Source organism: Ptychodera flava, chromosome 12 (assembly GCF_041260155.1).
Source record: "Ptychodera flava strain L36383 chromosome 12, AS_Pfla_20210202, whole genome shotgun sequence".
Classification (NCBI taxonomy): domain Eukaryota; kingdom Metazoa; phylum Hemichordata; class Enteropneusta; family Ptychoderidae; genus Ptychodera; species Ptychodera flava.
The window spans coordinates 3,268,801-3,284,064 of record NC_091939.1 but is presented as its reverse complement, the minus strand read 5'-3'; the positions used below and the strand labels follow the sequence as shown (position 1 = coordinate 3,284,064).

Here is a 15,264-nt window from a genome sequence, read left to right as displayed (position 1 = left end):
GATTCAAAAATTACAATGACCCCCCCCTGGATTTTGCCGGCCCCCCTGGCCGTAAAAACTGAACGGTCCCTAAGGTGATTGCGAAATCGGAGCAACATTTTGGCAAGCTGCCTAATGAAGATAATGGCATGTGAACGCTGTGGCCCTTGGCAGCAAGTAAGGGAACCATCAGTATTTACAGGCTTGGGGTCATTCAAAAATTGACAGCTAAATGTGGAGAGGAAGCGGGGGCGGCTAATCTATTTTTAGCAATGTACTGAAGCATTCAGTGAAGTTATGACGTGACATAAAAATGATAGAAAAACCGAAAGAAAAGATTAAAATGTAAATTTTACTATATTAACTACTTGAAACAGGACACAAAGACTGCAAATAGATGCCACTACCAGTAATACTCATTATGAAACAGAAGATAGTGATGATGATAATGATACTGTTGTTCATGTACTCAATGGCACCAGTAACAGTGAAGATGAGGATCGACAGTGGTGATAATAATGTCAGACTAGAGATTGAAGGAGAGCTGGGTCATGGAGAAATGCTCTCAGCAGATACCAGTGTTAGTGCACAGGATCTAGGACAAAATTGAACTGTTTTGATATCATTCTTTACATCATCTCAGAAATGTATATTTTAAAAACCATTTGGACACTTACCCATACCATGATGACTTGATGCCCATCCAAATTTAACAATACTATATGGTTGGATACTGGTTATTGGGTGAGCTTTTAGAGTGAGCTTTTGTTATGACTTTGAATTTAATTTTATTGGTTTCACCTTTGTCGACCGCCATGAGGCAACTGATAGAAATCTAGCTGGCTGGGCAAACTGGAATTAGAAAGATCTTTACTACTGCTGTATTTTTGTAAAGTTCACAAATCCATGTATTGAAATTTAACTTTTTCAAGTGGGGCAGGGGTGAGCCAAAATTTCTGTGTTAAAGAAGGGGTTACTCAAATTCATCATGGTTGGCTGGGGTGTTACTCAAAATTTCGTAGTTTCTAATGTAATTAAATTTCTCCTACCCTCAGACCATAAATGATGACGGCGCCCTAAACAACTGTAAACATAGAACGACCAGGGGCCAGTATACGGGTGACTGATAACTCAGTAAAAATTTAGGAACATGAAGCTAGGACGACGACCAATGTCTAGCGCCATCTGTGGCCACTGCATAATCTTCTGATATCTAGCACCTCCTATGGCCATAACACACGTTTCTACAAATATTTATAGTATATGTTACACATACATACGACTTACAATGGTAAACTTTCCTGAAGTCTAGTTTCTGCCGATGACCACAAAGGAACAGGGTACACCATGTTTTAGCTAATCGAATCGCAAGTGTTTGCATTTTAGCTGTGTGAAGGTCATGAATCAACTAGAGTGCTATGGCCGTGCAGTGAACTTTGATAAGTGTCTCAACGAAATGGGCGCTGCATGTGACTTCCATCGTAAGGCGACGGAAAGAGATCTTTTACCCAGCTGTGACATAAATTGTCCTGTTCTTCGTTTACTAGAACATTACCGATCCGAATTCTTTAGCCTCAGTGATATGGAACTCCGTATCACCGTCAGTTTACACAGGGACACCCCCGAGTTGTATTTGACCTAGGTCAACGGAACCGTGATTGGTTACCTGTCTTTTGTGTCACTATATCCAGTACTTGAAAGCAAGGAGTTGGGAAGGCTCTTAGGCATTGTTATTAAACAGCGTAGTTACCTGTAGCTTTGATCAATGCGGGGATGGTAATAGAATGTACGGATCCGCTACAAGGTACCGTCCCTGTTTTAAATAGGACGCTCCCTTTCTTTATAAGGAGTTAAACGGGACCCCTTTCTCCTGACTCAAATGCTAACGCCCTTTTTACTTCTTTTTTCGACTTCTCGATGTTTCTATGATTATTTAGAGTAGACCTACCTAAGGTCAAAATTGGTCGACTTCAAGGTTTCTCATTCAGTATACACACGGACACCCCTACAACGTTATCGTCTCAGGTCCATTGAACCACGACAGGTGACCTGTATAACCTCAACATAAAAACCTTTCTTTTGTGTTACTAGGTACTTCAAACCATAGAGTTCAGAAGCCTCCATGTTGGATTTTTTTTCAATCGTAGCCGCCCATTAGAACGAGTTTAGAAGATTTGCTTTTTAATAGCGTCTGCTTAATAGAAAAGCTTTTTAATGCTTAATTATATATGATGCTGATTCTGTGATTATTACTGGAAGTGTAACGCCACTTTCGGGACAGGGTTTATATGTATGTAGATGTGACCTGCTTTGATCGTGACGTATGCCATAAGAATGCACAATAGAAGTTCGGTTCTGTGACGTGGAGTGATATTTGACCTATTGATAAGCGTACAACAAAAACACAGAAACACACCCGTATGTATACCTGAGTGTCAGCTTTCACATGCCGTAACTATAGGGCTGGTATCTGCATTCTACCTGTAGTTTCTACAAAATGCTCATCTTTTTTCAGCGCTTGACTCGGTGTATGTATGGAGGATCTGAAATCTGAAACGTGGTTTACATTTTTTGTACATAACAACCCGAACGTTTGTTCAGAGGAGAAGGAAAGTGTTCCGTCGAGGTTCAGGTGAGACTGTGTCATAAAGTATACAACTAAGTCTCAGTTTGTTAATCTTCTATAGCTTAAGTCCCTAGTTTTTATCTGTTACTACACTGTGACAAAATATTTTTTTTTGCAGTTTCTGGTCCTTGCCTATTTTTTGACGTAAAAATTGTAAGATTTTACCTCCCATACATGCATATGTATTCGTCGTCGCGTTCCCAAGTAGACACGGATTGACCTATTAAGGTTGTGACTCATGGAAAATTCCAATAAAATTGGCATGTGACGGGGCTCACTAGTCACTTATGCAAAGTTTGGCACAAACATTTTTATCTAAAGTTTATAAAGTGAAAGTCAGTAATTATATACTCCCTACGACTTTTAACAGAAGTAAGCGTCTTTAGAGTAAAAAAAAAAATCAAAAGTGTCAAAAATACATAATATATTGTTACGGTATCAGTTTACCTTCTTCCTTCAAAATTACCAATACTTTATTTCATGGCTCCCGACAAAGCATCTTAACTCTTTCACTCTTTATGAGTCGGAGTTCAGTCGAGTCCTGTTAGTGATTCAATCCTTTGCTAATTTAGGTTGACAGAATGAAAACATTTTCTGGTTCTATCTTTTGAGGTAAAAATGTCTCTTTGAGGTAGGCTTGTCATCAGTAAATGCAGTTGGGTTAATCTTGGTTCAGTTTAATTGTGCATTATCACACGGGACTAACAAAATAGACGCAGAAATTGTTTTATTTATGTAATTATTATAACCACGTGATGAAGCAATTATATCGTGAATAGCCATGATTCAGATATTGTTTTTATATCCAACAGTATGACGACTCGAGAGGTAGAAGTCCTTAATACCGATAATTCTTTTTTAAAATTGTCAATATTTTGAACTAACACAACGCACATATAGTGCACAGTATTCTAGTTATGGAGTGCTGTGTGACCAAAGCAGCATTGACTCCATTCGGTCTGTCTATCCGGCTGTTCGTGTCACTGTAGAATGAATAATGAGAGTATGATTTTGACTGCGAACAGTCCCTCCTATACCTTCTTTGTCTAAACACCGTACCGATGTAGCCATCGTGGAAAGTATCGCGTAATGTTTCTTTTTTTCCTTCAGCCGAAACGTTTGAGTTGGATCTAGCCATAATGATGAAAACGGCACTCGACAGTGCATTTTAGTGAGAAACTGTCACTTTACAGCTGTTTGTTCTACTATATGCTTTCGTTTTGAGAGCTTTATATCTTTGCACAGTTCCTCCTCATGTCGTGGAGGTCTGTGACCCTTGTAAGTATACGGTATGGCTATCCGATTCTCACCAAAGAGGCTAAAAATTCTCACAACTCACCAGCGAGGCCGGAATATGTCTTCGTTATTCTCATCATTAATTGGTGAGACTTGAAATTCTCAACAGTAAAAAAAAAACGAATCTGTGGACAACATTCATAGATTTGACCGATAATGGTTAAGGAATCAACAGTCCGACTGAATATACTCATCATTCCTTGTGAAACCATTTAGCATTCTCAACATACAAAATCAAATGAAACAAACCAAAGCAAAGCAAAAGACATAAAACCAAAAACGCTCACTACAAGCACATTTGAAACAATAAAATAGAACTCTGTCCGCGGCAATACCTTCTAGAATCAAGGTTTAAACCTGCGCAATAAGGAATTACGAGAAGATAAAATCAGACTCTTTTTTATTCATTCTCAATTATGCAATGTCCGACGACATTATCTAAAGACCTTTGACCTCGCTGAACGACGACAAGGTTGTTCACACCAGCATATGTAAATCCATGGAGTGACCGTGCACAACGTATCCGATACATCGCACTCAACACGCCCCAGAGTTACAACTGCTCACTGAACTGACAACTTAGGGTCCAGATATTGGTAAAACTTTGTTCATTGCGGTCTTTCTTGGTGTATCTATATTCATAGACTGACAAAGTCTTTCTAAAAAGAACACGATTGAAACTAAATTGGGATAATTGGATTGGCGCAATTTCTGAAGAATTTTAGAAATTTGTCTAATATTACACCATATTTGCTTACCATCTTTAAAATTTTATTCAAAATTTACAAAGCTGTTGAAATGTTATGAGTAAGAATTAGTGCATGATAGTATCTAATGCAATATTGTTCAAAACATATGAACAATTTTCATATTTGAATGAAAATATGTGAGCTTGTGTGGAGTTTCTTCTTTACTGAAACACTAGTAATAATCTCAGTTTGTCACTTTTCCTCGACCAAAATGAAACTTTTCGATTGATTTACAGTTAAGTCAGTCAGGGACATTTAAAATGTGCCCTGACTTAATTTAATGTTTATGAAGCCTTAAATTCACGAAAAAGTCAAGAATATTTCAAAAGTGCCCTGACTCAAAAATCGTCAATTAGAGAAATTTTAAACATTTTGTCTCGTTTCTTTAGTACATTTACTCAAAAATAAACTTTTTTCATTAAAATGAATCCGATGAAAGAGGTGTGCAATAATCGTTGTGTTTTCGTTGTTTTGTTCGATGAGAACAATATTTCAAATTTTACACTATTCTATCATTTTGTAAAATTTCAGCTGTAAAAATTCCGATTTCGTTACAATTTCCTAATAATTACTCTCATCCAATTTTCCAAAAATAGTTCCAATCGTGTTAAAGATAGATACAAAGGCTGATCAGTTTGCGTGGGCACCGCACCTTTCACTCCTGAATCGAAAGTGACTAAAATTACCGAACAAAAGGACTATTTTATGAATATCCTGTTGCACTCCCGGCGTTAAAATGAAAAATAGAAGTCATACAAATATTGGACATGTAAAAAGAAGTTACGGGTTTCATATATGCTTAGTACAACGAAAACCTAACAGAGATGCTCATCCTGGATGAGCGGATTTTTTACCTAGAGTAGTAATAACTTGAGTTGACTCAGAGTACAATGTATGTGCACATGGCATGACGCATCCGTGTTCACAGGTTATCTCACGGCACTACACCACATTGCGAACATAAAAAACTAAAGACTCGGGGCGGGCAACGGTTCCTCTATACCAGAACGGTAACGTAAGGCTACCTTTGCGGTAGAAAATACTCATTCTTGACAAATATTTGGACAACAAATACCCTGTATTCATATTAAGACATAGCGGTAATCTGTGAGCACACGCTAATTCACGAAGACCCTCCGTTATTTAATTTCACGGGTCACTAGAACTGAGGTTTTGCGTGAGACTATACATGTTCATCAATCGTATGAAGAGGCATGTGCAGGTTCTATTCTGGGATATATTAGGAATAGGTCAAAACAAACAATTGTAGTTTACTTTTGAAAGCCAATCGTAAACGTCATCAGAATTGCATTGGCTTCGAGAGAGTTGAAGGACGATTGGTTATAGCTGTCAGGCTTTAGATCCTACGGACGGAGAGAAAATAAAGAAACTGAATTGGCTGTTAATTAATTCGAAATGATGTATACCATGCTGTTTCATTGTGCATACTTTATGCTTATGTTATTTTGCTTGGACGCAATATTTTCGAGGAATGACAAACAAAACGAACAATAATTATGAATTCTACACTTTCTTGCCTTCCTTAGCGTTGTTTTTCATTTAGCCCATTTCGGTAAACTGTATCGGAAAAACAAATATGGTGGCGTAGTTATACTGTGTAAACAGTAATGTCGTTTGGTTGTTTGTCAAAAATTTAATGTACTATGCAAACAGTCACTAGGATATATATCGATTGACTATATTAAGTCTCACATCCAGCATGAAGAGAAGCAAATTTTTGATTTATTTCAAAATAGACAAAAGGAAAATTATTAACTAAAAACGAGAAAAAATAGAAATAATACAAATACAAAAAAACGTTTGATTTTTTTTTCAAAAAAAGAAAACTAAAATTTAATGGGATGAAAAATATTGGAAGCAAACAAGAAAAGAACTCTAATTTCTCACCAATATGGTAAACTTAACCTTACTGACATCATTGGCCAACTAATGTGCCCCGAGACTTCAACATACAGCACAACGACTTTCTTGAGGTTTCGAACAATTTAAAACAAAAACCAAAAACTAATTAAAGTTTAATCTTTTAATTTTAGATACCCCGGATGTTAACAGAAATAATTAGATAAGATGAAAGGAAAGGTCAACATGATCAGTATTCTGTCGTTCGTGAAAATGTACTTCTTTGTATCCATGGCGACTTGTGGAACTGCCATTAATTTTGATACAAACATAATTTCTGAAGAAATGACAAATCTTGCTAACAGAGGACTTGGTGTGCAAGCAATGCAGGTAGGAAATCTAATTTTAATTCATTCAGTTGTATTGAATTATTCTGCAAAACACCATAAATTGATCATGCAGTTGTGAAATCATCTGCACTGAAAATTTATCCTGTATTATACGATCTTGGAGACCTTTCCTCACAAATATAGAGGAATCGTTGCAATTTACTTGTTCTATTTTACTTTGATAGGATTGATAAACATGTCAAACAACGAAACATCGGGCAAACATGCAATTGATGAACAATGCATCAATGTAAATGTGCTCGTAGAACGTCTGCTCTGAGAAAAGTTCATGTTGAAACAATATGTTCTCATCCAAACGTAATAGGCCGGGGACCTTGAAAACGGTTTTTACCACAATTGCGCAACGAAGGACAGGCCTGGAAATCTAAAGAAACGTATCATAATTCTTGAAGAAACAATTTTGGAAAACAATCTTGATTCAGTCCCTTGCAGGATTAGCTGTACGACTTTATAGGTATTTCCACCGTTTCCATTTTTTATGTTTCAGGATTACTTCGAAACATTGATTTTTGACAAGAAATCTATAGACGGAAGTGCAGTTGTGGAAAGGGTAAGATTTGTTTCTTGTTGAAGAAAGTAACAAATGACGAGTACCTTTTGAAATGGTATGCAATAAAAACTCGTCCAGGGGACATATTTATTCACTCTCGCGAAATTGCTAGGCCATGAATAAATAAGGTAAGGTGGGAACACCTTCAGCAACTGAAAAGGAGAGGTTCAAAGTGTCCTGGGAATGGATAAGCTTATCTAGATGTTCACATGTCAATGCACCAAGATTGAAAAGTTAGGTCATTCAATTGTAATTCTGTAAACCCACTGGATCGCTGATGTTGATAAAAGCCAGGAATGCAGTCACTGATCATTTTCGTGACTACTTTTTTATATTAATCTTATACTGACGTTGCATCTTTAATCTACAGTAGAACTTCTAGGAGGAGTCATTGATTGACTTTGATAGAACTTTTTAGCAAATTACTTTACTTTAATCTTTATCGTCATCATATCCCTGTGAACCCAATACACTTTAAGTTAATTAATGATATTATTTACAATGTAATACCGAACACGCTTCTCAATTATTGGCAAGAAGACGTGCCTGGAATGATTGGATGATTTATGGCTATTTTAACTAATTATATCAAATGAATGTTTTTATGGATGATTGTAGCTGCGAATAGCGTTAAATATCAAGTTCCAATCGCTAGTAGGGGCATTAAGGGATCTAAAGCAGGCCGTCGAAGATTCTGCAGACCAATCAGAAGCGATCTTTGACCACTGCTGTGAAATGTCGGACCTTGAGTTCAATAGCAGATTTAGAACAGAGGTGAGCGCCATACACTACCCAGGCCGATATTTTCTCTTTGTCGAAAACCTGGGAAGATATGATCAATGGATAATAATAGCAAATTGATTTATCCGCATATTGTAAGGCTTGCTAAGATAAATGTCATTAAATCGTAGTATGCTGTACTAAAATGAACATTTGTAATATGTCTCCATTTGGTTCATGTGAATGATAAATAATACAACTTTGTAGAGGTATTAATCGAATATTCCCGCTACAAGTCACATTTTCCATGCTGTGCAGCTCAATTTAGATACAGCCTGTGTCAGGGTTGGCAAGTATGCCAACAAAACATATAGACATTTGTCGCAGTCAGTCGTCGACGTCATGAAGAGCAATTACGAAACCACACCCGCCCTCAAATGGCAATATTTTGGCAGCGAGCAAGGAATCTTCACATTGTACCCAGCAACATCAGTGTCAACGTGTACAGAGTATGATCACAGATACAGGTAAATGATAATGCAGTTTACACCACCTATAGACATATTTAATTGTCAAGGAACAGTGAACCGCTCATTTTTGAATATATCGTTTGCGCTGAGAATGTGTTAATACTGAGAATTTGCAAGTTCAGTGACTATTCCTAACATTCTTGAGCATCATACAAACAGCTATTTCGTCAGACAAATAATAATAACTTTGTCTGACACACGCAGGAGAATACAACAAACGCTCGTTGTAATATAAATGGCAATCTACTTTTATTTCAATACATTCAATGTGTATATATTTGTGACATTTCTGGTCCGAATCCATGATCCCATTCAGGGCTCTGGGTGATATTCAACGGGTGCATCGATTTGCAGAGACCTTGAAGTTAACGAAACCGATTGAATCTATCAAAACGGTTGGTATTCAGTACATTTTACCGTTATCATTCACCAAAGGTGTCTCCCTATGCATTCTGGATTGATGTCATCATCTCTGTAGGAACGCTTATACGTCAATTGTAAAACCTGTAGCTTTTACTCAAAGTGTACCATTAGAAGTCATTTACGCTTCACTTTGTCTTTTACGATTCGATCTCTCTTTGTTTTAAAGGCCATGGTATGTGGAGGCTGCTACTCCAGAACCCAAGAGTTTAGTGATTGTAATTGATAAAAGTGGATCAATGAATGAACGTTATGGAGGCAAGACGTTAATGCAGGTTGCTATTGATGCAGCGATAACTGTCTTGGATACAACCAACCCTGGTGACAAGGTAATAGATACACAGAAAACAAAAAGACTATCGAAACACTGCATAGACGTTAAAGTTACACAATTAAGCAATTTATTTCATATTACCATAAGGATATTGAGATGTCAATGTTCTTAGAATAAATGGGTTATGTTAAGGTATGGCTCTGACCAATTTAACATGAAAGATTAGCCATGGTATGCAATTTTCAGGAAAGTTTTGGTGGAAATGGTGTGAAGCTTTACCAGTGCATTTTTGCTTGTATTGAACAATTAAGACATTTTTGCATATCTTAAGATATGAGCCAAGTCGCGTCCCCAGGTGGTGATATTCTGCCCTCCTCAAAATCATACATTGAACATAATTGTATACAACCGCGTAACACATTTTTAAAGTAAATTGGATACCAAACTAAAAATGGCACACTATCTTGTGTGACGACAATTGCCTGATGCTTTTAACACTTTTTATTCAAAAACAAAAACAAAAAGGTCTTGTTTACATTTCGTAAAAAATATTAAATATAAACAAGAAATCTAAGAAATCTCGAGTGATCCTTTTAAGGGTACTCTCGCCAATTATGCAGAAATATGACAGAAGTTTCATGACTGTAGCGGCTGAAATACTAGTTTCTATAAATATATGAATTTAGGCGTGAAGATATAAGTTTTTGGTCTCGTGATCCAAGATCTACACATTTTTGTACTGAATCTATCATAATTTAATAAATTATCGCATTGGTTGAATTTCCAGAAAGTCTGACAATAAAACAAATAATACATTTGAATAAACAAAAAGTAATAACCAATTCAGGTTTAAATCGGGTCCAATGACGAACGAATAATTTCTACTTCAATATATGTGTTGCTCTGTAGAGGTAGCCCTTGGATCTGAAACGAAGAACTTTTAATGACATACAAATGTATCCCTTTCACAAAAATGTTTTTGTTATCGGCAACATACACGATCCTTTAAAACGTTTTAATATGCTCTCCAGATTGGTGTCGTTGCGTTTTCTGACGAAGCTCAGACGCTCAGTGGTAGTCCAAGGGACGATGAGGATGATTACCTTAATTGCTTTAGTGATCAGCTGGCACAAGCCACGCCAATAAATATCGACTATCTTAGAGATTTCATAAGCTCACTGCAGTATGGGGGTAAGTCAACTCTGTGTCATCGCTCGGTGGTAAATTCCCTTTATTTCGCTATGGAGTCCTATAATACAACCCTTCTCATGTTTATGTTTGGAGCTATAGTTTTGCTGTCGATATATCTACAGATATTATTCAGATAAAAGTATCAATTTATTTCATTTCTAGAAAGAATTCTACTCAGAACAAACTTTTATTGGATTTTCAAATGGCCATCAAATTTCTGATTGAAACGATTCGTATTCCAGGAGGTACCAACTACATAAAAGCTCTTGAGACGGCTTTTGATTTGCTTCATGCTTCCGTGGACAGCGAAGATGACATGGAGAGAGGTTAGAGCATTTTTGACTGATTCCAATCGGCGCTGTTGCTACAGCTAAATGTCCATGCCATGCGTACTACTGTGAAATAATGAGAATTTTGATGAAATATTTGAAAGCCATTCCGGCATTCTTATTAATGTTCAACCGACAGTCATTTTAATTTCTTTTATTTTTAGACCAAGTGATTTTATTTCTCACTGATGGTGAACCAGAAGAAGATTCACAGGAAATTATGGAAGTTGTTAGAACGAGGAATGAAGAAATGCAAAACAGGGTTGTTATTCTAACCATAGGGTTGGGAAACGGTAAGTGATAGTTTGTGACGTCACAATACAATCGATTTAATTCTTGCTGGTTTTTGATAATGTAGCAGTCATTGGTTTAAGACATCGTTGTTGTCCCTTGTCCTTCATTCAAAAAAACCTCTAGAAATGTGTTCGTTATAGAGACCTCTTAAGATAGTTTCTTATTTAACAAAGTCAACGAAGTAAACAAAGTCAACATTAAGTACGTGATGAAGGGTCTTAAAGTATATAAAACTCTGTCGTTTCATAGATTTCAGATTGAGCTAACTGACGGAGTCCACCGAAGAATTGACAAATTTTGCTTTAAAACTTATTTATCATGTCTTTCATGTAATAAATATGATGTTTTCACAAAACTTTTGTATCTATGTGGTTCAGTTGAAAGTAAAACACGCTGCAATCTAAACTTAAATAACTTTTCATGTTCACTTTGAAAACATCCCATAATATCACCGACAGGATAACTCCTCTACCAGTTAAACCTCCATGATATGCCTAAATACAAAAAAAGTTTCCACCTCTTCTTCTTACAAGGCCATTAAAGTTAGAACTACCAATCTTTTATCTAAGAGTGCAAATCTTTGCTTGTAATCGTCTTTAACGTCTTTAAACCCATTTTAGCGGATGGACTCAGTTTCCTCACAGATTTGGCGAATCAGGACTTCACAAAATTTGGTCTTGAAGGAGCTAATGTTACAATTGGCGAAATCAAGGTATTTATCTATCTATCTATCTAGAAAATTTGTATAGCGCCTAATATCCAAAGTTAATGCTCCTTGGCGCTTAGAGGTACAATGAAAATGCTCTCTGGAAGATATAAGATTTTAAGCGTCTTTTGAAAATGTTGACATTAGGAGAGGTTGTTATGTCCAGGGGCAAAGAGTTCCAAAGGACAGGAGCTGCTACAGAGAGTATGTACAGTTACCGTTAACTGCCATTAGTGGATGCGACATCAGTGAATATTGCGTCATTCACATAAATATACCCCCAAATGTTTTTACGTTATGGATTATTCCATGGTATAAAAGTGTGAGCTAACATTCATGATCGTTGATTATTTAAAGAGCCATTATTTTGTGTTTATTTATAAAATAGAGCTAGTCGTAGTCAAATTTTCATTATGTATCTGTGTCGCAGCCACTAAAAGGCAAAACAGACGATTAAGAATTTCCAGGCCAGTAGATTAGGATGGAAGAATTTTCATTTTGGTCGCCGCCTTTATAAACATAGACCCTTGTTTTTCTCGAGGGTCTATGGTCTAGACTATAAATCACTTGATTGTTCGTCAGCTTATATTTCCATCTAGAGTTTTCATTATGCACGGAATAAACTTTATAAAGTGACGAATATTTGATACATAAAATTTTGGTCAATTTATGAAAAAATCTTGTGTTACATATATAATCCTTGTTTTAAATACTGAAATACCTAGGTCTCTGAGATAATCCAAATAATACTTGTTCGACAGACATGCTCCGTATGAAATTCTTTCCTATAATTTAATCGTAGCCTCCATATATGCGTCGGTTTATCGTCCACAGAGAGGAGATTACACCCAAGTCACAGATTATGGTTTCTTACGCAACGCTATGGCGAGGTATTATAATTTCTTCTCTCGTTCAGCAACAACCAGAGATGAACCAATATTCTCTGTACCGTATCAAGATGGTTTGGGACTAGGTATGACAGTAAACTTTGTGTTGTCAAAAGTATCACTCTACTGTGATGAACTCATTGTCAATATTACACATAGGGTTAATACAGTCGAGGTGGAGCTTCTATGGTCTGCTACGAAAAATTGCTACATGTGAAATCGACTTTGTTCTTTTTTATTGAGTCCGGCCCCCCTCCTCATGACGAAATGAATTTCAAATTAATGTTATTATTCTTACAGCTATTGTCACGCAAGAAAATGGACTCATAGTGTCACCAGTGGAAAAGAAGGCGAGCTTGCTGCTCACTTTCCGAATGCGGAAGAGCACCTGAAATAATATACTAGTGCTTGAAAATTAAAAATACTGTTGAAATTTCCTCATAAAATACCTGTTTTTACTCTAACACCTATATGTCTCTCTTACGACATCATTTCAGGTGATCTTCCACATTCGGAAAGTGAGCGCAGCATATTGCAGCGCGCTTGCCGTTTTTTTCTTCGGGTGGCACCATGGCAGCGGCGTGAGAGGCCATAGAAGAGTCACAGTACAAAAACGCGGCCTCGAACTCCGCGCCCATTTAACCCAGGGCTCCCTCGGGACATGATGTGTCTAGCCTTAAATCAATGCGTTTACTGCTAACATAACACAACCGTAAAAACAATGGAAGATTAATTGTGAAAATACAAGTAAATGAGACGATGAGGTGAGATATTCTTCATCACACTATACTCTGCGTTGTCTAGGTTTAATGACGACGGCTTTGATGCCGGTGAAACATGGTGGGGAATTGCGAGGTGTCGTCTGCATTGATATAACGTTGGACGATCTCCTGGGCGATATATCTTACTTCAAAGAAGGCGAACGGACATACGCCTTTCTCTATGAAGTGAACAGCAAAGCTACAGGTAACTATACTCCATTTTAATAGTAATAATTTTATGCTTGAAATTCTCATTTAAACCGATTTCGAAATTAAAATTTTAGCTGTATCAGAGACCTTTTATGTTAGCTGATGATTTCCGTTCGCCGAGACAGAAATAATATCATGAGGGTTGATGTGCAATGAAGAAGAAATGTACAGTAAATAGAAACTTAAAAATGACAATGAGAAATTGCCATGAAAGTGCTGCTTGAACCATAAATTGTACAAACATCAACACCAGATACAAAAGCAGCCAACTATTTAGCGTCTTATGGCACTAGGACATTGTAGAAAACCTGCTTATATAACATACGCAGCATACTATTGCTGCTTTTTATATTAACAATAGTCATGCCGGTCAGGACTGCCCCTCGTTGAAGACAGTTTAATACATTTCTCCCAGCACTTTGTACCTTCTTGCACCTTCAAGGAAAAGATTGGCTAATGTGGAGTATATTGTGCCAATTTTAAAAAGCTACAATAAATCTGCTCTACTTTCACCTCGTTTTCCGTGGATGCAAAGATAGTATGAGTATTTCGTCGGCGAGACGATCGGTTTTGTGAACACAGTGGTAAAGTTCTCAAAAAAGTCAGGAAAATGTTGGTACAGTATCTGTACTTGACTACATAACTACATTGCCATTCTACTTCTTAAAGTGATATTAGGTAATACATATGTCATATTTGCCTTGATAAAGCTGGCAATATGAAATATAAATGAAAACTGTGGTTGTAAACTCTACTTCATTCCATGGTCCCTCAACAAAATCACGGTCACGCCGATTTTTTTAATCGCGCTAATGGTTTACAGGTGCAATGTTTTGTCACGACAGTATAACATTTTATCAATGCAGCATCAGTTGTTCGTACCTGCATTTATCATACATGCTATGCCTGTATTGCCATTCTTCTATTGTTCAGACGGTACTGATATGAGCCCATATTTTAACTAGTGAAAATATAGATTATATTTTCACTGTAACCGAACTACTTACAGCGACGCGTACGCGTGACCTTCGCTGTATGCATGACCATCGTTGGTATATGTACATATAAAACAGCTGAGCGAATAAGACAAATGACAATCCGAAATGTCATTATGATTATGGTCAAAATTATGTTGTTTGCAGTCACTTTATGGGCATTACACTTAGGCACAAGTACAGTTGTACCAAAATCATACAAACAAACGTATTGAAAATTTGTATAATTTGCCGACACCTGTCAATTCACGGCCGGCCCCGTGGCGGCAGTGTTTTCGTGTCGTCTATGCTGCTGAAGATTACACCATGGATGTATGATTACACGTAAAGATATCGGTTGACAGAGCATCATGATAGAATCGCTTTACGACAAGTTTCCTGTTGATGAGCTTGAATTACAAGCGGTGAATTACATCGTTTACAGTCGTAAATGAGCCACAAAAATCCAATCGCACGAAAATACTCGCGACAGACAAG

At 36.9% G+C, this 15,264-nt stretch overlaps 1 protein-coding gene across 2 annotated transcripts in view; it reads left to right on the top strand.

Annotated features, from left to right (window-relative positions):
• The window catches only part of LOC139144720 (VWFA and cache domain-containing protein 1-like), a 59,842-nt gene that overhangs the window by 28,492 nt on the left and 16,086 nt on the right, over positions 1-15,264 (top strand). Inside the window, exons 1-12 of one of the 2 annotated variants that reach the window (XM_070715445.1) lie at positions 2,374-2,611; positions 6,705-6,900; positions 7,408-7,470; positions 8,089-8,244; positions 8,509-8,717; positions 9,310-9,469; positions 10,446-10,605; positions 10,848-10,931; positions 11,099-11,227; positions 11,849-11,940; positions 12,769-12,907; positions 13,626-13,787. In XM_070715445.1, coding sequence (XP_070571546.1) covers positions 6,739-6,900; positions 7,408-7,470; positions 8,089-8,244; positions 8,509-8,717; positions 9,310-9,469; positions 10,446-10,605; positions 10,848-10,931; positions 11,099-11,227; positions 11,849-11,940; positions 12,769-12,907; positions 13,626-13,787 — 1,516 coding nt within the window. In that variant the 5' untranslated portion in view covers positions 2,374-2,611; positions 6,705-6,738. Of the gene's footprint in view, positions 1-2,373; positions 2,612-6,704; positions 6,901-7,407; positions 7,471-8,088; positions 8,245-8,508; positions 8,718-9,309; positions 9,470-10,445; positions 10,606-10,847; positions 10,932-11,098; positions 11,228-11,848; positions 11,941-12,768; positions 12,908-13,625; positions 13,788-15,264 lie in introns of those variants that run through there. The other variant, XM_070715446.1, reaches the window with a different exon arrangement.